The sequence below is a fragment of the Orcinus orca genome, chromosome 1 (genome assembly GCF_937001465.1).
Source record: "Orcinus orca chromosome 1, mOrcOrc1.1, whole genome shotgun sequence".
NCBI classification, from domain to species: Eukaryota; Metazoa; Chordata; class Mammalia; order Artiodactyla; family Delphinidae; genus Orcinus; species Orcinus orca.
The window spans coordinates 31,244,848-31,266,496 of NC_064559.1; the positions used below are offsets into that span (position 1 = coordinate 31,244,848).

Genomic DNA, 21,649 nt, shown 5'->3' on the forward strand with positions numbered 1-21,649 from the left:
AGATGTGGAAGATGATGGCCAAGGGGTCCGTGGGGTTGAGGGTTCGGGAAGTTTCTCCCCAGAACGGCATGTGGCGCTCAGAGGGGCGGGCAGCTGCCCCCGGCTGGGCTGCGGGGGGCTGGGAGGGCAAGCACCCTGGCATGAGGGCCAGGGCTGGGTCAGAGCTGCCTGCAGCCCAGGCAAGGGTTCTGCACCATATTCTGACGCTTTGGGGGCCTTTAAGGGTTTTACGTTGGGGGATAAGACAGCAGGTTTCTCTGTTTAGAAGGGTCAGGGTCAGGCTTGGAGGGGGGGGGTGGTGCTGGGAGGCTGTTCCGAGGCACAATAGACAAGGCATGAAACGAGGACTGAGTGTCAGGAAAGTCACACGCGGAGGGGACAGGTTTGAGAAGTACTTGGAGGGGGAGTCCCCAGGGCACAGTGGGGGAAGGTAGGAGTGCAGACAACACTCAGACTCCCGGGTTGAACAGGGGTAGGGCCCTAAGGTCAGCAGGCTGCGGGGACGGGTGAGGAGGTCGACTTTGGACACGATGTGCTTTGGGCATGAGTGGGACATCGGCAGAGCTGACAAGGAGCGGCACAGGATCGACGCTTAGGGGAGATGGGCTGGCCGCGCAGTGCGGACTGTCAGCACTGCGTCAGGAGAGTGATGGGAGCGTCCGGGGGACTGAGCCAGCGGGAAACAAGGATGCAGGACACAGAACCCTGAGGACGCCCCTCCCCGGAGAGGTGGCTGGCCTGGGGACAGGTGACAGGGAGGCTGCAGGAGGGAGACGGGAAAGGGGAGGTAACTCGGGAGAGCCAAGGCCACAGGCCTTGCAGGAAGGAGGGAGAGGTGACAGCACCTCACGAGGGCTAGAAACTGGGTGAGCTCGGGCTCCCAGGGTCTCAGAGCAGGGGTGGGGCCGAAGGCGGCCCGCCTGGCACCAGGCGAGCGCAGGGGAGGGGAGCCGGCCCAGGTGAGAGGCGTGGTCCTCAGGAATGAACTAACCAGGTGGCAGGGGAGAGACAGGTAGACAGGTGAGAGACGGCAGGTAGACAGCAGGTAGCTGGACAGCAGGGGGACGGCCAGGACGGACGTGCAGGTGGAGGAGGGCAGTGAGGAGGGGCGGACGGTGGCTGGGCTGGCCGAGGGTCGGCTGCAGGAGAGCGGGCTCCTGCTGGGTCGGGGGGCCGGGCGGGGAGCAAGGGGCACAGCGGGCTGTCCGTCAGGCTGGTGACAGGAGCTGTGGGAGGGATCTTCTGGGGGCATCTCTGTGCAGGAGGGAACAAAGCCTTGCTGAGGGTGGAGTGGGGGCGGGTCCCTGGTGCTGAGGTTTGAGGAGGAGACGAGTGGAAATGGCTCCTCTGACGGGGACCCCGGGTCTGCAGGGCACCGGGGGCGTCATCCCCCTGCCCCGTGCGGCTCCCAGTCTGGGCGGCGGGGTTGCCAGGAGGTGCACGGGAGGCCAGTGGGAGAGCTGACGGCGGGGGAAGCGTCTGCCCGGGGAAGAGGGGAGGGCCCTGGTGGGACCCCAGTGCTAACTCTGCCCCTGGCTGGCTGTGTGACACAGGCACGCAAGCCACCTCTCTGGGCCTCCAGTGTGGCATCTTCAACATGGCCTCTCCCGCTGCTGGAGAACGAGCGGGTACCGTGTGCGACGGTGCTCTGGGGCTAGGATGTGTCTGCAGCCGGCATGCAGGAGGGAGTGGGGGCCACAGCCCGTGCTTCATCCTGTTACACACTGCTCCTCGGTGGGTGCGGGAGGGGAGGGGGGCACTGCGGGCCCTGCTCCCCCCGAGGCTCTGGGGCCGGGAGGGCCGTGGACTCTGGCCAGGACAGTGGGGAAGGGTGGCTGCAGGGGACCTGCCCGGGGGGCTGCCCAGCGACGTCCAGGAGCACCGCCTCCTCCACGGTGGCCCCTCTGCTCCTGCAGAAGGACGATGCAGAGGGGCCTCCGTGGAACGGCAGGGGTGTGTGTGTGCGGAGGGTGTAGAAGGGCCCCCAAATGAGACGACAGAGACAGGTGCCCTGTTGCGGGCCTGGAGACTTTAATGTCCTGCTGGCACTGACCAGGCCTCTTTGAATGACCCCAGAAGCTCCATCCCATCACGCCTCTTGCTGGTGAGGAGAAGGGCCTGTCCATCCACCTCCTGACCTTGTGGGTGGCTCCTGTCTATTTGTCCGTCTAGCTGCTGAGACGGGGGGGGGGGCTGCCGTGCTGGGCCAACCCTCCCGCGCCAGCCCCCCACCCTTGGCCATGCCGGCTCTAAGCCCAGGCTGACGCCCGTGGCCTTCACAGCCGGCGGGGAATGAGGGTCTCCTGGGAGCCCTGATGCTGGTCGAGGCTTCCCAGGGAGGACCCGAGGCTCCAACGCCCCCGGGCACTGGCCACACCCTCCAGGGTCTCCCGTCCCTTCAGAAGCTCAGCGGCTGCCACCTCCACTTCCTGCAGTTCCATCTGGCAGGCTTCCACCAGGGTGTGGCCCGTTGCCATGACGAACTTAGCGTCAGCCGCCAACGTGTCCAGGCCCCCTCGAACCAGAGCCTGCATACGCGAGAGTGGCCGGGTGGGTCTTCCCGCGGAGCCTCAGCCCCTCTCCACCCCGGGCCATTGCAGGGCCACCCCGGGATGCAGTCCAGGGCCTTCCTAGCCCCCTCACCTCTCGGATCAGCAGGGCCATGGCTGGGGCCGGGCACCCGGGGGTACCATCCTTGGGGGGCGCTTCCTCGGGCACCAGAGACTGTGTCCCCACAAGCTGTTCCGGGTGCACAGAAGCAAAGACCCCTCAGGAATGCCGGAGCCCACTGGGATCAGGAAGCCCCGGCTCTTCAGACGGAGCCCCAGCCAAGACCCCCAGGAAGGGGGGACCAGGGGTCCCGTCCCTCCTGCTGTTGAATTACCACTGCAAGCTCCCTGGCCTGTGGCCCATTACCTGGCAGGGGTTAGCAGGTGCCCGAGCGCCGCGTATCGCCCTCCGGGGCAGCTGTCCCTGCAACCTCTCCCCATGGGACTTGCTGTGGGGTCCTGTGGGCACGGTGGGCCGAGGGCCAGAGGGACTGCTGACTCCTGCTGGGAGCCCTGGATGGACAGAGCTCCCCTTGGCCAGTCAGCCCCGCCCTGAGATCCTCGGGGTCCTAGAGGGTGACACATGCCGAGGCCCAGCCCACCCCAGGCCTGGCAGGACTCCCCACTGCCCATCTCCCCAACTCTACGTGCCCTGGTCCCTGTCCCTGTGGGTTTGGGAGGGGATCAGGGCCAGAGCCTGACCAGCTCTGGCCAAGCTGATCTTGTGTTTGTGTGCGTGTGACTGTGCATGTGTGTGTGCGCGTGTGCGTCTGTGTTGGGGAACACAGCAAGCACCCTGGTCTCCTGTGAACTCCAGCCTCCTCCGGCCCCTACTGTCACGCACAGCGGTTCAGGACCCACTGAGAGGCTGCCTGGTCATCTGCTGAAAGGCAGAGCTGAGGTGTCAGTGTGTCCAGGGCTGTCTTCAGCTGGGGTGGAGGGGTCCGAGCTTCCTGGTGTGCCAGGGAGGGCCCTTTCACAGTGCACCACCCACCCCCGGCTCCCTCAGTCACCTGGGTGGCCCCCTTCCTCTGCCTGGGTGAGGAGCTGGTTCCCATCGCCACAGGCTCCCAGCCCTCCCGGCCACAGGCTCCCCAACTGGACCGAAGAGCGGCTCCCCAGGCCTTCCTGGGAGAAGGTCAGCCCCTCGGGAGCACAGGAGAGACTGACCCAGGGTCCCCTGGGGCCGGGCGGAGGCTCCTCCTCTGGTGGCAGGCGTCTCTGTCTCCCCTGGGAGCTCCCCTTCAGAGTGGACGCTGAAATGGAAGCACGGCTGATGGGGCTACGGGCTCCCCCATCCCTGCCCTCTGTGGTCCCCACACCCTTTCCCTCTGGGTCTAGGCCCATCGCTGTGGAGAGGCCAGCCTCCTCTCCTCCCATCTGCACCCCTTTGCTCTCTGGCCCCTCCCACACCTGCCCAGCTCGGGCCTCACACCCCTGAGGACACTGTGTCTCAACCTCGGGTGCACGTGGATCACCCGGGAGCCCTCACATCTGGTCGCGGGGTGTCCCGCCCAGAGCCCACAGTTCTGGAAGCTTCCTCCATGCCCGTAACCAGTTAGGTCCTGGGCCCTCGGCCTGCTCATGACCTACTCTTTGACATCGTTTGGTCACAGTCGGATCACATGGCACGTTCTCCCGACAAGACTGCAATCCTCTGGGGGCTGGGCCGGGTCTGCACGTCCACAGCACCCAGCACCGCAGTGACCCCACGTGCAGGCGCCCTCCAAGACTTGTGGGCTGAATTTGAGGGGTCTCAGGCCAGAAGGGGGTGCAGGCAGCCCCAGCCTGGGAAGTAGTGGTTCCCCGGGGCCTCTGCCCTGTCCCGCCCATTCCTGAGGCAGGGGAACCCAGCCTCTCCGGGCCAAGGAGACGCCCAGTCCCTGGGCCCGCTGTCTAGAATAGAAGCTCTGCTTGGAGCCCAGCCCATAGGCCACGACGGCCGAGACCCTCTCTGCTCATCCTGCTGCTTTTCCTGACACTCATGTAATCACAGATTATATTCAGCCCTGGGTTGGCGACATGGGAACCACCTGGAACCCAAATCCAAGGGCTGAATCTTAATTCTTCAGGTTTCGTAGGATGCGCCCTCTCCTTCTAACCTAACGTGTGCCTTTCCCGGACCCGCCAAGACCACAAAAGAAAAGCACCGCTGGGCACTGCCCGACACCGACCCGAGGCTGCCCCCTGCTGGCTACACACGTCTCTGCCGTCCAGGCCCGGCCTCCTGCGCAGCAAGGCGTGGGCTGGACCACAAAGGGCGCAAGGCAAGCAAAGCACACCCTACACGTTTCGGGGTGCCCCCAAAGGCCCGGAGCCCACTAACCATGTCTGCCCAGTCTCACCCCAGCCCCTACGTGCCGGGCTGACGGTTGCCGCCACTACCTGAAAAATGCCGGGCTGTTGCCATGGTTGCTGTTGCCACCGGCAACGTTGGCGTTGGCATTGTTGGTGTTGGCACGGGCAAGAGGGTTGGTGCTTGGATGTTGAGGGAAGTCCTCCAAGAAGACGGGTGACTCCAGCTCCTGCATCTCTATTTCAGTAAACTGGAGGGGTCTCTGGTTGGCCATGTGTGGAGGCAGGGAGTTGGTCCTTTCCAGGAAGCTGTCCACCCGGCCAAACAGGCCTCCGGTCCTCTGGGGGCGAGGAGGACAGGGGAGGGACTGAGACCAGGCACCAGGGATGGATGTGCGGGGGCTGTCACCCTGGACGACAGACGGCGCCGGGAACAAGGCCAGAGGAGAACAGGGCGGGCTGTAAGGCCGGAGAAGAGACCATCGCCCTCGGGGCGTTCTCAGTTTGATGGGGTACGCGGGACACCCGTAAGAACTGTATGGGGACCAGACACCGGGACGGGAAATGCAGGGTGTCGGGGAGCCCGGAACCAGGCAGTCTGGAGGACGGGCTCTAGTCCAACCTCCGAAAGTAAGTTGCTGAGCGGTACTGGACTCAGACGGTCTCTCTGGGCCACCATTTCCTCATGAATAACCCAGAAGGTTCAGCTGGGTGGTCGTGAGGGACCCTCCAGCTCTAGGAGGGAGGACAGTGAGACAGGAAGCAGCTGGGGCATCTGATAACGGGGGCTTCCGATGAATGGACGTTGCCTCAGGCTTGTGGGGAGGGGCGGCCGGGGAGGCTGGGCAGAGGAAGGTGGGAAGGACGTGACACCTCAGGTAGGTGGGTCATTGGTTCAGAGTCCTGGGAGGTGTGGGCGGCGGGTATCCTCAGCTCCCCCCGTTCTGCACGGCGGGGCTCCTGGCCTCCTTTCCGCTCCCTGGCCTGGAACGCGCACGCGCTGGCGTGGCCGGGGCCTCACTCACCCGGAATATCCCTTCCTCCATCGCGGCCTCCACCATGGCTCTCTCCAGCTCTTCCTCGGCCGTCAGGTCTCCCGAGATGGTGCGGCGGATCTCAGGGGCTGCCTCTTCCTCAAGGGTCCGCAGTCCGGCCTGGGGGCACAGAGGGACTCAGCGGCCCCCCCAGGCCAGGAGGGGAGGACGCACTGCTTCTCTCGGCCTCCCCGTGTCTAATCCCGGCAACCAGGGCTTCCCTGAAGGCCCAGCTCCGCCCCACCCCCTCCCGCCCATTCGATCCCCCTGGGCTCCTGCTCTGCCGCTGGGCTAATCCTAACCCTGATGGCTCCCAAGGCATCTTCTCCAGGCCTCACAGGGGTCTCATCCCCCGCCCAGGCCTCCAGGCCGGGAAGTCCTCTCCTCAGTGCAGTCTTTTAGACAAACGATCTCTTCCGAGGGCACGCGCCAGTTATGCCATTTTTTGAGCTGATCAAAGTTCATATCGCCAGCAACGGGACAAAGCAAGATTGGTGTCACCTGACAGTTTGCAGTGACAACGCAGCATCACTTCTGGGACACTGCTGTCCAAGATGCAAGCCCTCAGTCTGTCACGAGGCAACACTGCACAAACCCAGACCGAGGGACACGCTGGCTGGGAATCTTCAAAGCGTCAAGGTCATTTCAAGGAAAGACTGAGGGACTACAGACTAAAGAGATATGACAGCTAAACGCACTGTGTGATTCTGGATCCGATCCTTTTGCCATAAAGGACATTATTGGGACCACTGGCGCAACTTGCACGGGGCCTGAGGATTCCGTGGGAATCATGCATCAGTTTCCTGATTTTGGTGGCCACGTCGTGGTTATGTAGGAGGGTTATGGAGGAGAATGCCCTTGCTGGCAGGAAATACACACTGACCTGTTCTGGGTTGATGGGAATGACCCTCAAACGGTTCAGAAAGAAAAATTTGTTTTGTATCATATGTGCAACTTTTAAAATTGTGAGATTGTTTCAAAGTAAAAATTGAGGTACATTTGTGAACGCACAGCCCGAATACGTGAATATTTTTTGAATGTATCCTTTACGTGCGATATACTTAACATAAAAAACTGAAATTAAAAACAGGCAAGATAGCCCAAAGTTCTAGGTTTCTGTGCGCACCCAATGGGTCATTTCAAGCACCTCCCCTCCCCCGGGAAACCTGTTCTGTTTGGAGACCACTGCTCTCATCTAACCCAAATCTCTCCCTTGTGTTCAGGGGATAGGACCATGGTTTTGGGTCGTATCCTGCAGGGCTGGAAGGGCTCCTGGTTCTTCCCTTGAGGTCGAAGCATCTTCCATCCAGAGCTGTCATCTCTCCCCCTACTCATCCTGGCTCCGTCCTGCCCTGTCTGCCTCCACCGCTGCCCCCAAGGACACAGAGAGGGAGCTGGAGTCTCGAGAGCATCTCAGCAGCGGAGCTCCCTGGTGCTCGGGATGGGCTTACCTGGATCTGCACGGTGTCCTTCTTGGGCCGGTACCCATAATATTCCTCCTGGCGCCTCATGAACTTCCGGAAGTGCTCCTGGATGAGAAACGTGGCGTAGAACTTCCCCACCGTCACCTCGTCATCTGCAGGGGGGGCAACAGGGGCCGGTGGGCATCTGAGGCTGGGGTCAGCGTAGCCGGGTCCAGGTGCCCCTCGCGCCCCCCTCCTCTGCTTGCCGATGTGACCCCAGTGGCTGCCATGGGGTCCACCCAAGGCATTCACGGAGGACCAGGCTGCCCTCCAACTCCCGCGGGGCTCCCTGGAAGCGACCTTCTCCCCTGCCCTCGGCCGCCGTTGCTCCCTGGTCTCCCAAAGCGGCGCCCACCTCCTATGGGCGGGATGACCTGGTCCAGCAGCTTCATGCTGGTCCTCTTCCAGATCTTCTTAATGATGGCCCGCAGCTCCTCGTTGGCCTGTTCGAAGTTACCTGGGGGCAAGGGACAGGCCAAGCCAACCGCACTTGACAAAGCCACCTAGCACTCCCCAAACCTCTCGCTCAGCAAACGTTGGCTGGGTTTTCCCTCGTGGCGGCTGCTTTGTGGGGAGGGCATCGCTGTTCCCCCGGGGCCGCCCTACCCTCGGGTCACACACGCACTCCCCACAGGCCTCGGCTTCCAGCACCTGGAGTGGCTGATTGGAGAGGCTGTCGCCCCCCTATTCTCCCCTCCGCCCGTGCAGCAGCCTTCCATCCCCCACACCCCGTGGTCTGTCCCGCCTCCTCCAGGCAGCCGTCCTGCTCCTCTGCTTCATGCCTGCGAAGGCCCTGCTCACCTGGGCGGTAGCTCTGATGCCGCTGGGTCCCTGCGTGAGGGACACCCCCATCTCCTCCCAACTCCCATCCCGTCTGTCCTCCCGGCAGGGGGGCCTGCAGGTTCAGTGGGGCCCCGTGCGCACCCAGCAGTGGTCCAGCGGACCCCGGGGGGTCCCACCCCCGTGCTCACCCCGCCAATCCCTGGCCCACCCGCATCAGACCCGGCTGTGTGGGAACAGAGCCTTGGTGACCTTTGCCCTGCAGAATTTGGGGGCTCCCGCTGTGCCCTGAGGGGCATGAGAACGTTGTGGCCGTGGCCTGGGTCCTCCCTCTGCTTCTCCCCGTGACTCTTGATTCCGACCTTTAGCTCAGATTTTGGTAGAATCCGCTAGAAAACTCAGCCCCTGAGAGGAGGGGACTGCCCGCACCTTCCGTCTTGATCTTGAGCGCCGTGCGGACCAGGGCGAAGAGAGTGGCGTTGAAGGTGACCGTGCCGTCGCTGTTCAGGGGCATGTTCATGCCCACCAGCCGCTGTGCAGAGAGGGGCTCACTGCCAGGCCGGGACCACTGAGCCGGGGGGTCATCCTCACCCGGGCTGGGGGCCGGCAGGGGAGGGGACCGGGCGCTACGCCCTCCGTGACGGAGGGGAGGATGAATTGGAGACACTGTTGAGAGTTTAGGTCCCAGGCGTGTGGGGACCCAGGAGACGACTGCTCTGAAATGACTCACCCAGTCGGGCCCTCGCCAGTGTCCCTGCCCCAGGGCCAGGTGGGGGGCACCCCTCGCGGGCAGCTCTGGTTACCTTACATGCTACCCGGTGTGGGCAGAACTTCCCAAAGCCCAGAGGGGGCTGGATCCTCCTCAGCAGGGTCACCACGTCCAGGTGTTTGATTCTGCCCCTGCGGTAGGACACCAGACCTGTGCACCTGGCAGCCCCACCCAGACCTCCCTTCCCGCTCAGAGAACGGCCGAGGGCGGGGGAGCCGGGAGCCAGGGGGACGCTTCCTGATTTCCAACCGGGCTTAGGGAGTGGAAGCTGAGTGTCCATTTTAAAGAAGAAACGATGTCTGAATTCACTGTTGCCCACCACCAGGAATGGGCTCTCTTTTTTGGGGGGTGGTAAGAGGCCAGAATCCCCTCAGATATGGGATCTCCGGGCTGGAATCTGGACCTCATTTCTCCCATGGTGGAGCCTTCGCTGGGTTTTAGTCAAGCTGCCTGGGGGCTCTTGGGATGTATTAACAGAAGTAGAGGGTATGGATCAAGGGAGGTGGAAGCTCACTTCCAGGGGCTGGTAGGGAGCTGGAGACCGTGTCATAGGTTGGGAGATTAAGTGAGATACTGCACGTCGTGGTTGGCACAGCACCTGACACCTGGGAAACAGTCATCGAATGTGAGCTTATTACCTTCTTAGAAAGAAGGTAAGGCAGCTGTGCTTCCCAGCGTTAAAGTGCACCCGGACGCCCCGAGGGCCAGGTTAACGGCAATGCAGATTCTGATTCCGTCATTCTGGGGTGAGGCCGGGGAGGTGGGGGCGGGGTGGGCTCTGCATCTTTATAGAGCTCAGCTTCTTGGTCAGTGGACCACACTCTGAGTAGCCGGGGCCTAAACTGCCTGGGGAGGTAGTGAGTTCCCTGCTCCTAGAAGCATCCAAGCGAAGCTGGATGACCATCTCCCAATAAAGGCGAGGGGGCTTCTGCCCTGGGAGGCTGTAGGATCCCTCCCAACCCTGAGGAACTCCAAGTCTCTGTTTCAGGCCCTGGGATAATAAAGGGAGGGACAGCCCCCTCCTCGTCGTTAGACTGGAGAGTGACTTGCTGTCGGACTCCAGGACGGGGTCTAGTCCAGAGGAGTGGATGGTTGAGGGAGGGCCCAGCACAGAGCCTGCAGGAGGGACTCACTTAGCCTCTGGGTCATACTCTGCCCAGATGGCCTTGAATTCGTCCAGGTGATGAGGGCCCAGGATGGACCAGTCCCGTGTGAGGTAGTCAAAGTTGTCCATGATGACAGCCACAAAGAGGTTGATGATCTGCAGGAGGAGAACCGTGGGTTCCCTGCTCGGAAAGGCAGGTGGCACAGGGGGCGGGGCGGGGCGAATGGGGGCATCCACGGGGTCTGGGGTCCGTAGCTTCTCCTGCCTGGGCCCTGCCTCCGAGCCCTTCTGGTGACTACATCCCGCACACAAGCAGCCTGTGTCACTGCTCCGGCCCACGCGGTGTCCACTGCCGGGGCTCCCAGGGTTCATCCTTAAAAATCCCAACCTCAGCCTCTCGTCTGCCCCCCAGAGGGACGCTGGTCTCCCCCTGTGCCGCTCTTGTCTGTCCTGTATTGTTGGGTGTTCCTTTGAAATGCAAGGTGGCACTCAGTGAGCGCCTTCAGGGCTAAGGCTGTGTCCTGTTTGCCTTTCCGTCCCCTGCACTGAGCCCAGGGAACGTTAGACGCTCAAGCAAGCGCCTTAGTGAACAAAGAAAAGAAAAAGAGTGAAGAGCGAGGGCCTGGGGCTGGGGGGCTCTTTGTCTCCCGCGAGTGCAGACAGCAGCCCCGGAGCCTCAAAGCCACCTGTGCTGTTTCCGAGCCCACTGCTACCGCCTTCGGGACCTCGTTTCAGGAGTCTCAGCCTCCTCACTGGGGGGCAACCGCCTCTTCCAGGGAAGAGAGAGGAGCGAACGGCTTTACTCTGTTTTAGGGTAGAACCTCACTAAATTCTTTTGATTACCAATCGCTAACAACAACAGCAAAAAAGGGCCAAGCTCTTAGCAACTCCTCTGGAGCAGGCAAACGCACTCGGAAAACTCAGCCACGCCCAGGATGACCAGAACAGGGACACCCTAGCCAGAGTCCCGTCTCCTGAGTCCCTGAGCTATAGGTCCCTGGAGAGACAGAGGCGACGGGAGGCGGCGGGGTGGGGTGTCACCCTGCCTCAGCGCATGTCCCCGCAGCCCGGCCGCCCCGCCCTCGGGCCTCACCAGGAAGGCACAGAGCATATAGAAGCTGATGAAGTAGTAGTAGGCGAAGTCGGTGCCACAGGTGCGCTCCTCCCCCGGGGCGTAGTCCGACTCGGGGTCGCACAGCTGGCCATAGCTGCAGGCCAGCAGGATCTCCTGCCACGCCTCACCCGTGGCACACCTGGAAAGCAGGGCGCCGTGCGCCTCTCACTCTGGGCAGCGGCGGAGAGCAGGGCGTCGGGGGGAGCGGGCCGGGCGCCCCTGAGGACCCCGGGTTCACGTGCTGCCCAGTGTGAGCCAGGCCCCACTGCCCCCTGTGCTGCGTGCGGTCCCCCCCAACTCTACCCCTCGTGGGGCACCATAGGCAGGAACTGAACAAAGAAAGGGGGCTTCTCGGACAGAGAGGCAAAATCAATCCAGGATTCAAGTCACCGCTGGAGCAGCAAGAGAGCAAGAGAGCTGACCCGGGGTCGGCAAGGCCTCCCCCTCCCCACAAGGGACATTCGAGCTCCATCACCCGCCTCAGTGCAATGAGGGTGGGGCGATCTGCGGGACCCCACTCAGGACCGGCTGCCTCCTTTTTGACCCCCAGGGCACAGTGAAGACGAGGGCCACTCGCGCAAAAATGATTTAAACAGCGGCTCTGGCTGTACGGGGTGAGCATCTGAAAAGGACAGCAGAGCCTTGGCGCTCCAGCATGCTGGGCCCACACACATGAAGCCAGCCTGCTCGCGGACTAGGGGAGGGGTGGGGACAGCTGGGGCCTCTTGCCTGAAGAGCAGAAGCACGGCCTGGGGGAAGGTCTGGAAGTTGTTGTTCCGGTTGATCTGGGTCCCGTCCACCAGGGCAATCTTCCCGAGCATCTGCAGACCAGAAAGCACGCGACGGCGGCACCGGCATAGGTCTCCCCCGGCCCATCTCCCACTGCCCCCTACTTCCTCCAAATCCCCTCCACTTCAGGCCCCGTCAGACCTGAAGCCAGACGAACTGGGCTGCAGTTGGCCCTCGAGCATCGCAGGGGTATAACTTTACAGTCAGCCCTTGGGCCCTCCGTATCCACGGATTCAAACCGCGTGGTACCGTGGTACCACGGTACGTATTTACCAAAAAAATCGCGTATACGTGGACACGCACAGTTGAAACCTCTGTTGTTCAAGGGTCACCCGTATTATCAAGGTTGGGTGAAGTTCTTCTCCTCAAGCCAAAGAAATCTGGGGGGGTGGGCCAGTTGTCCTAACCAAAAGCTAGTCAGGGACTCAATGTGCTCCAGGAGATCGTAGGCCGAGACCACCCGAACCTCTGACGGGGCCCTGGAGAGCAATCTGGCCCTTGTCCGTCTGCCCACAAAGCCTCCCCCGCCTCCATGCCCCGCGCTGCTTCTGCTTGACTATCGCTGCGCCGTCTGGGGACCACCTCCTCCTCTGGTCCTGCAGCTGAGCCCAGGGCTGCCGGGAGGCCGGACGGGGAAAGGGTCCAGCCTGCAGGCCGGCCAGAGGCTCCCCTCCCGCCCCTCACCTGCATGCCGATGACGGCGTAGATAAAGAAGAGCATGACGATGAGCAGAGCCACGTAGGGCAGGGCCTGTGGGCGACGAACGGAGGCTCAGGGCGCAGGGCCCCGCCGCCTGCCCCGCAGCCCCGCCCTGCCGTCGTTCACGTTCACCGGGCCCCGCCCCCCGCGGCTGGGTGGGCGGGGCCGCATACCTGGAAGGACTTGATGAAGGTCCAGAGCAGCGTGCGCACGCCCTCGGCGCGGCTCAGCAGCTTGATCAGCCTCAGGACGCGGAACAGGCGGAAGAAGGCGCTGGAGATGCGGGCGCTCTCGTCGGGGTCCTGCGGGGCGCAGCCCCAGGATCAGTCTGGGGCCGGGGCAGGGGGTGAGGGCAGGCAGGCGGGGCGGGGCAGAGTGTGCGGTACGAGTCGTGCTGGGGGGACTCCCAGCCCGCCCCGCGGCCCCTGCTGAGCACTCGTGCTGGCCCTCGGGGGCCTGCAACGCTGGCGGTGACGCGGGCTGGGCGCCAAGCAGTGCGCGGAGTGGACGGCGATTCTGCCCCCGGGGCAGCGGAGGAGGCGGGCGGCCAGGCCCCGCGCCGGCTCTCCTGGGGCTCCTGCCTCATCCCACCTCCTCCCCGAGCTGCCGCTCAGCCGAGGACCCTGGCAGCTCTCCCGCCCCTCCTCTAGTGTCCACCCAGTGCAAAGTCTCCCAGAAGCTCAGCTGCTCTGCAGCCATCAATTCAGTGGCCACACCCTGCCCCGCACAGGGCTGTCCCAAGCCGGGAGGCCTCTGCCCACGTGCCAGCCTTAGACACTGGATGACTCCGGCCAGGGAGAGCCCCCTGCCCGGCGTCCCGTGTCCCCACAGGCTTGGTGCTGGTGACCTGTCGCTAAGGTTCTGTATCAGCCAGTTCCCTCTGGATGTTCCCATCAGCACAGAGGCCCTGTTTCCCAGGGCTCCGAGAAAGCCACTGCATCCATGCACATTCTAGTAGCACAGAGCTCCCCCCGCCGTCCCCACCCGGAGCCTCTGGGGCCTGCTTGGGGCAGGGGGCCCTGAGCGCGTCTGCCCCATGCAGTCCAGCGGCCAGGCCCGAGCATGCATGCTGCAGGGCAGAGCTGGCGGGCGAGCCCTGCAGGCTCATGCAGCCTGGAATTACAACGTTCCCGCAGCTGCCACCCAGGCAATACAGTCCCCCGCTGGAGGCCAGGAAAGTCTGTGGAGAGAGAGAGGAGGGGGTGGGGGGAGGAGAGAGAGGAGGGACACGGTGGGAGGGCGGTGAGGAGAGGCGTCAGAGAGGACAGGCCACATAAGAGTTAAAGAGAGAACGAGGCAGAGAGGCAGGGGGTGAGAGGCCCCTAGTGGCTGCCGGCCAGGGTCGGGCGGGTGGGTGTTGAGGACGGAGCTATGGGGACAGTGAGGCCACAGGCTGGGGGCAACGGAGCCAGGAGAGGAGGGGAGACCGAAGACGGGCAGGTCCCTTCTCGCCCCCAAGATGCAACCTGTGTGTCTGGCGTCTGTGGTGCTGGGGCCGTAGGGGGGTGGCACGTGGGAAAGTACCTGCGCTCATGGTCACGAGGGGAGTCACACCCCTGTCTCCTGAGTCCAGGGGTGCTGGCCAGCTCCCTTGTGCTGCTGAGGCCCTTACCGGGGTCCCATCCTCTGTGGCAAAGGCCCTCTGGGGGAGTCTGAGACCCCCCAGCAGATGCATCTCTGCCCACCCCCCCCCAGCCCCCCACCTGGGAGCAGGACCTAGGCTTCCATCTCAGGGCCAGGCTCTTAAAGGGTGGGCACGGGGTGCGGGGAGCAGCCTTTGTTCCTGTTTCCTCTGAGCTCCTCCCTTGGGCCACATCTCAGGAGCAGCCCTGTTTCTGGAGTCCTGGGATGGGGAATCATTGCTTTATCTCCTAATGACTTGTGGGGGGACTGGTTCCCAGTATGCTGTTTCCCCACCAAGCAGCATTCTCCAGGGCAACTTTCATCTGGGACACTGGTTCTCAGCCCAGGGTGGGCATCAGAATGCTGGGTCCCCAGCCCGGCCGAGTAAGTCAGCTCCTGGGGCCTGGGCCTGGCTTCCGGGTGTGAATGCACCCCAGGTGATTTCACATGCAGCCCGGGGTGACAAGCCATGTTCCAGGCCCGCGCGGCCAACATGGTACCACCAGCCACACGTGGCTCTTTGGGTTACAGTGAAAATTACACAGACTTAGAAATTCATCTCCTCAGTTGCACTGGCCACGTTTCAAGCGACCAGTAGACACTTGCGGCTCGTGGCTACTGCACTGGAGAGAGCAGAACCGGGGTTGCAGAGAGTGCTAACGGACGCTGCCGCCCTAGTCTGCTCCCTGGTTTATACGACAGGAATATAAATCCGTATTTTAATTCAAAGTCTTAACATGACTTCAAGCAAACAGTCCTGGTTAGGGGCATCTGCTGTCCCTAAAAACCAAAAGGTGAGCAGCGACGCCCTCGGCCCTCCTGCACCAAAGAAACTGATTTACCCCAGACTCCCCGGCACAGACCTCAAAACTCCAAGAAGTAATTTGTCATTTGAGCTGAGACTGCGCTGGTGAGAAGGGCTGCTCTCAGACCCTGGGGCCTTTGGGGGGCTATTTCCCAGCAGGTGCCCCGGTTTGCCCAGAAGGCAGCCTGCCCCCCTCGGCCCCACCCCCTCCAGGCCTGCTTGGACACGGGAAGCTCTTCCCCACGCCCCTCCTCCCGGCTGCCCCTGGCAGGCACTCTGGGGGCAGCGGGGAGGGGAATGCCTTGTGACTTCAACCTCTGGCTCCGGGATCTGCCCCTCCCTGTCCCCTGCTCCCCTCCTTCACCGGGCAGCCACCTCAGCTTCAGATCCTCAGCGAGGCCACCTGGAGGGCTCCACCTCTGGGATCCTGCCCTCTGGCAGACCCCCCCCCCCCCCGGCCGCCCACGCCCTGCTGCTTTTCATCCCACCCCCAGGCCTCATCCCTCCGTCCGTCTCTCCTGGGCCAGCTCCTGGGCTCACATACTGGCTACTTGTACTGAGACCCAACGAGCTGGCCCTCAAGACCGCAACGATCCTGGTATCTGACCCCTTGATCCAGGCCTCAGGGCTGCCAAGCATGACTCCAGGGAGAAACTGGGCACTCGCCACCACCCCCATCCCCCCGCCCAGACTCAGACCCCTGCCTCCTGGCAGTGTGGCAGCCCCATCGGCTTCCTGCCGTGGGTTCATGACAGCAGCTGTCCCTCAGAGGCAAGTCACACTGTCACACCCACCGCCCTCCCTCCCCGAGGACTCTGCCCGCTCCTCAGATGCCCTCGAGGCACCCAGCATGGACTCCGCCTGCCCGCCTCCCCCACACCCTGCCCCCTTTCACACGCTTCTGTCTTACACTCATCTTTTCCCAGGGCTCTGAATCCCAGGGCTCTGAATCGCATCCTTTCTACCTCCTGTGAGACCCTAACAGTTTCCTCAGCGGTCTCTTCCCTCCTCCGTGCTGGCTCCACCCACAGCCTCCGCCTCCTCAAAATGAACGGGAGAAAATATTTGCAAACGAAGCGACTGACAGAGGATTAATCTCCAAAATACACAGGCAGCTCATGCAGCTCAATAACAAAAAAACAAACAACCCAATCCAAAAATGGGCAGAAGACCTAAACAGACATTTCTCCAGAGAAGACATACAGATGGCCAAGAAGCACCTGAAAGGATGCTCAATGTCACTAATCATTAGAGAAATGCAAATCAAAACTACAACGAGGTATCTACCTGACACCGCTCAGAATGGCCATCATCAAAAAATCTACAAACAGTAAATGCTGGAGAGGGTGTGGAGAGAAGGGAACCCTCTTGCACTGCTGGTGGGAATGTGAATTGGTACAGCCACTGTGGAGAACAGTATGGAGGTTCCTTAAAAAACTAAAAATAGAGCTACCATACGGCCCAGCAATCCCACTACTGGGCATATACCCTGAGAAAACCATGATTCAAAAAGAGTCATGTACCACAATGTTCATTGCAGCTCTATTTACAATAGCCAGGACATGGAAGCAACCTAAGTGTCCATTGACAGATGAATGGATAAAGAAAATGTGGCACATGTATACAATGGAATATTACTCAGCCATAAAAAGAAACGAAATTGAGTTATTTGTAGTGAGGTGGATGGACCTCGAGTCTGTCATACAGAGTGAAGTAAGTCAGAAAAAGAAAAAGAAATACCATATGCTAACACATATATATGGAACCTTAAAAAAAAAAAAGGTTCTGAAGAACCTAGGGGCAGGACGGGAATAAAGACGCAGACGTAGAGAATGGACTTGAGGACACGGAGAGGGGGAAGGGTCAGCTGGGACGAAGTGAGAGAGAGGCATGGACATATATACACTACCAGATGTAAAATAGATAGCTAGTGGGAAGCAGCCGCATAGCACAGGGAGATCAGCTCGGTGCTTTGTGACCACCTAGAGGGGTGGGATAGGGAGGGTGGCGGGGAGACGCAAGAGGGAGGAGATATGGGGATATATGTTTACATATACCTGATTCACTTTGGTATAATCACTTTGTTATATAGCAGAAACTAACACACCACTGTGAAGCAATTACACTCCAATAAAGATGTTAAAAAAGAAAAACACTGAAGGGGGTCTGCTGCCCTCTAGTAACCGCCTCCCCCCAGACTCCTGAACTGGCCGCCGTGATTTCCCGGCCCTGCAGCCCCTGCTCCATCCTTGTAACTGGCTGCAGTCCCCCAGTCGCTGTCTGTCACCCCGCAGCTCACGGGTGGCTCTCTGGTCCCAAGCCCCGTGGCCTTGCCAGCTGGAACCCTGTGGAGCCTCAACCCCCCAGGCTTCGGCCACCCGCTCCCTTCCTTGATGGGGCGGCTGCCACGTTCTGGAGTCAGTGACCCTCGGTTCCTGGCCTGCGTTTCCAATGACGCGCGGCTCGTCCGCACGCGCACACCAGCACCCAAACCCCAGCACCAGAGCAGAATCGTGGAGGTGGCCCTCCCATCCTTCTTCTCCTCGGGATACTGAGTCTCCTCGACGCCTTCCTTCCCGGGGCCCTGGGTGGCACTCACCTCGCCCCGCTGCACCTCCCAGAGCCGCGAGCTTGTCCTTACGTCCACCCCGACTCTCACGGAACCCCTCGTGCTCGGGGGGCGAACTGCCGTCCCCAGAGCCAGCCCTCCCCGGGACACAGGGTCTCCTGCCCTCTCACCCAAGGGCTTAGCTCCTGCAGTCGCCCCTGTATTGCCTGATCCTCCCAAGAGCCCAGGATGTGCTCTAATTTCTCCCATTTTCAAGAAAACTCTCCTAGGCTGCATGCTCTCCTCCACCTTCTAAGCCATTTCTCTTCGTAGCAAAAAGAGAGAACTGTCCAGGCTCACAGCCTGCCCTGCCTCTCCTCAGCCCACTCCAGCCGGGCGTCCTTCCCCGAGAGTCCCGTGAGACTGTTGGGCCGGGCTCCCGGGAGGGACACCACCGGGCGCGGCCTCCGGACCTTCGCTCTCTAAATACCCTCTTCTCTCCATGGCTGGTCTCACCCCCTCCCACGACTCTAAATGCCAGTTCCTCCAGTAATCTCCGATTTAGATCTCCAGCCTGAGCAGCCTCTGCGCGCCAGGGTCATGTCTCCATTCGGATGCCCTGCGAGCATCCTGAGTTGTCACGCCCCAAGCGGGACTCTTGGTTTCCGCCCCACGCCTGCTCCTCTGGGAGTTGGCACGTCACAGCAAATGGAAGCTCCGTTTCTTGGGCAAAATCCTTGTACTCACTGTGGATTCGTTTTCCTCTCACCCTGAATCAAGCTCATCAGCAAATACTATGGGCTCAGTGCTCCAAGCAGCTCCGGTACTGGCTACTTCTCCTCTCCTGACCGCCCCCCGGGTGGCCCTTAGTGTCCCCTACAGCTTGCTGTCAGCACAGCAGCCCAAGGGATCCTCTGAGAACTGAGGTCAGACCAGGTGGACACGCCCCCGGGGCTCTCATCTCCCCACAGAACAGAACCCAGGATCAGAAGCGTGGCTCTCCAGGGCCGACACGATCCGGCCCCCGCCCTCTCTCTGAGCTCACCTCGCCGCTCACCCCTCACCCAGCCGCCAGCCCTCCCGCTGGTCCTCAGCCAGCCCACGTGCTCCTAGCTCCCTACCCAGGCCTGCGCCCCCTGCCACGCGGCCCACCCTGTGCTCCATGCAGGGCTGTGCTCAGTACCACCGCCGCCACCTCCCATTCCCTTCTGTCGAAGGCTCCACCTGCTTGATTTCTCTTCATCACACGCGCTGGCCGCACTGGCCACGCGACAGATCACTTGCACTGTCCGTTCACCCCCCACCCCACCCCGGTGCTCTCGTTCTTTGCTGTCCCTCTAGCCCGTGGGAGGCGCTCAGTATTTGAGGAGTAGATGAACCACTGCCTCCCACACTGTGCCCCCTGCTTGCAGCCGCTCTCACCTCCCGCCCTTCGCCTCCAGGGTAACGCTTTAGAAGCGTAGCTTCATCCTTCCACGGCCCTGTTCAGAGACCTCCAGCGGCGCCCACGCTGCCGGCTACACAAGGTCTGCACGCTCGTGTGCTTCTACCAACCGGACCTCTCCGCGCCCCGAACCTTCCGTTCATTCGTCTCCCTCCGGTGCCCTTGCGGCAGCAGCCCAGCCTGTGCCGCTTGCTCCCACCTCCCTTTCCTTCAGGAGCCCCTTCACGTGACGCCACCCCCACGGAGCCTTCCCTGACCACGCCACCCAGGGCCGACCTCTCTCCTCCACCGTGCCGCTTGCTGGGGGCCGCCTGGCACACTCACTGTGCCTGGAATCTGAGGTGTCTGTCTGCTGTACAGGATTTGTAACCTGGGGTGACACGCAGCAGGTACCCCGCAAGGGTCTGTGGCCTCAGCCCCACCCCAGCAATGGCTGTGTCCACCCAGTACTCACGTCAATCTCACTGAGGATGACGTCGATGATGCTGCCGATGACAATCAGGAAGTCAAACACATTCCAGGGGTCCCCAAAATAGCCCTGGGGGAGGGGCCAGGGGTGAGCTGTGGAGGGGAGGGGCTGGGGTCCCCAAAATAGCCCTGGGGGAGGGGCCAGGGGTGAGCTGTGGAGGGGAGGGGCTGGGGTCCCCAAAATAGCCCTGGGGGAGGGGCCCTGGGTGAGCTGTGGAGGGGAGCGGCTGGGGTCCCCAAAATAGCCCTGGGGGAGCGGCCCGGGGTGAGCTGTGGAGGGGAGGGGCTCAGAGGCCAGCAGAGTGCAGTGGTCCCTGTCGGGGGGATGCAGAACTGCAGGGCCAGGCAGGGCTGGGCCAAGATGCCACTTCCCACGGGTGTTCCAGGGCCCCACCCACTCCCGCTCCCCTCCCCTTGCCTCCCCTCCCTCCAGAGCATAAAGTGGTCCAAGGGGAGGGCGGTGTGCCTGGGAACTCAGGATCTGGGGTCCTGGTCCGCACGGGGAAGTCCTTCGTCCCCCGCTTGAAGCCCAGTCCAGTCTGGCCTCGCAGGCAGACCTGACACGGGGGTCGCGGGTGGGGAGTGGACGTGGAACCCAGGACACAGCAGGACGCTCCCTGACCCGGGGGCTGCTCTTCAGAGGCTTAAGGGAAACGGGGCCACGAGACAGGCTCAAGGAAGGGCGGGGCAGGGGCAGCCGCATCTAGTCCTGCCGGCCACTTCTGGCAGCCTGAGCCGCCTGCCTGCCCCGGGCTGAGCAGGCTGGGAGCAGAAATGCCGGAGGTAGGGCGTCCTGTAGGACGGGGTGAGAGGGCTCCATGGGAAGGCTCATCCTGCCGCGGGACTCACCCTGGCCTTGAAGGCCATGAGCTTGAGGACCATCTCCACCGTGAAGATGGTGGTGAAGGCCACGTTGAGGATGTCTGAGATGTGGTCCATCTGCTCCGACTGGTTGTAGTGCTGTGGAGGCACACGGAGGGGCTGGGGGCCGGCTCTGCCCCTCGGGGAGACACCCCCAGAGCCCTGCTTTCTTCCTCGGGGCCCCTGCCCACCTTCCTTTAACCTCAGAAAACTAGAGCCCGCTCTGGCAACGTGCAGAACCCTACCAGGTCCGCGGCCACGCCCTCTCCCCTCGAAGGACCGTGAGGGGAGGCGGAGGGGGCCGACCCTGGTCTTGTGAGCAGGGTTATCCACACACGTCTGTTCCTGGAGGCCAGGAGGGAGGCCCCGCAGCAGGGCTCTGTGAGCGGCTCCCCCGAGCCGTTTGGGCACAGGACCAGCAGGGAAGACCCCTGGTGCGAGGCTGGGACTGCCACCACCTGCAGGTGGCACCTGAGATCACCAGGCTCCCACGCCTGCAAGCTAGCCCGGGACCCCGAGGCAGCCCCGAGCAACGCCCGCAGCCGCCTTGAGCCTCCCCTGTGACCCTCCTGAAATCGATGTCCCTGTAACATTTCCCAGGAATCGCTCAGCCTTCTTAGAATAGAGTTGACACGACCCCACTTCCTCCACAAAACCTTCCCAGGTAGTAGAAGGATCTGGCGTCTCCCCTGCCCCACCCCGTCTTGGCAAGACTTCCTGACTCTGCTGCCCAGCTCAGGCCCCCACGTGAGCCGCGGCTCGTGGACCCCTGTCCGCGCTGGGCCCGCTGGCTCCGTGACTCCCTCCCCAGACCCTGCCCACCGGCAACGTGGGGTCGTGTGGTTGCCAGTGGCTGGGGCTCCGGGGCCAGGGAGCCTCGCTGTGTGATCCCGTTTACGCGGGGCGCTAGGGATCAGGTGCTTGGTTAAGGCTTGAGAAGGACGCTGCGGATGTGACGCGTCTGTAAAGTGTGTCATCTCCTCGGAGGCCCCCGTTCTGTGAATACTACATCCCCTCTTCTCGGGACCGGAGCTGACGTTGCAGCCTTCTCCCCCATCAGGGCAACAGCAGAAGGAGAACAGAGGAGGCCCTGCGCTTCCCGCACAGCCCCACCCTCCTGCGCAGCCGCCTCCGGCCCCAGAGCAGCCACAGCCCCGTGTGCGCTCGAATCACGGCCCCGATGAACCGCTGAGGGCCTGACCCCCGGGCCGGCGTCCAGTCCACCTCCCTCCCCACGTGGCACCTCAGCACGGTGCCTGGCGCAGAGCAGGTGCCAGGAAGAGTCTCCTGGGGGTAGTCAGCC

The 21,649-nt window shown here is 62.4% G+C and overlaps 1 protein-coding gene across 2 annotated transcripts in view; it reads right to left on the bottom strand.

Annotated features, from left to right (window-relative positions):
- Window positions 1-2,009: 2,009 nt before the first annotated feature.
- The window catches only part of CACNA1S (calcium voltage-gated channel subunit alpha1 S), a 60,681-nt gene continuing 41,041 nt past the window's right edge, over window positions 2,010-21,649 (bottom strand). The window contains exons 27-44 of one of the 2 annotated variants that reach the window (XM_049716406.1): window positions 20,335-20,445; window positions 19,472-19,555; window positions 13,721-13,777; window positions 12,771-12,899; window positions 12,583-12,648; window positions 11,839-11,930; window positions 11,089-11,248; window positions 10,024-10,151; window positions 8,925-9,021; window positions 8,551-8,653; window positions 7,697-7,798; window positions 7,330-7,454; window positions 5,870-5,998; window positions 4,935-5,185; window positions 3,720-3,805; window positions 2,917-3,008; window positions 2,644-2,739; window positions 2,010-2,528 (exon numbers count right to left, since the gene is read on the bottom strand). In XM_049716406.1, the coding sequence (XP_049572363.1) occupies window positions 2,277-2,528; window positions 2,644-2,739; window positions 2,917-3,008; window positions 3,720-3,805; window positions 4,935-5,185; window positions 5,870-5,998; window positions 7,330-7,454; window positions 7,697-7,798; window positions 8,551-8,653; window positions 8,925-9,021; window positions 10,024-10,151; window positions 11,089-11,248; window positions 11,839-11,930; window positions 12,583-12,648; window positions 12,771-12,899; window positions 13,721-13,777; window positions 19,472-19,555; window positions 20,335-20,445 (2,160 nt within the window). In that variant the 3' untranslated portion in view covers window positions 2,010-2,276. The remainder of the gene's footprint in view (window positions 2,529-2,643; window positions 2,740-2,916; window positions 3,009-3,719; window positions 3,806-4,934; window positions 5,186-5,869; window positions 5,999-7,329; window positions 7,455-7,696; window positions 7,799-8,550; window positions 8,654-8,924; window positions 9,022-10,023; window positions 10,152-11,088; window positions 11,249-11,838; window positions 11,931-12,582; window positions 12,649-12,770; window positions 12,900-13,720; window positions 13,778-19,471; window positions 19,556-20,334; window positions 20,446-21,649) is intronic. The other variant, XM_049716410.1, reaches the window with a different exon arrangement.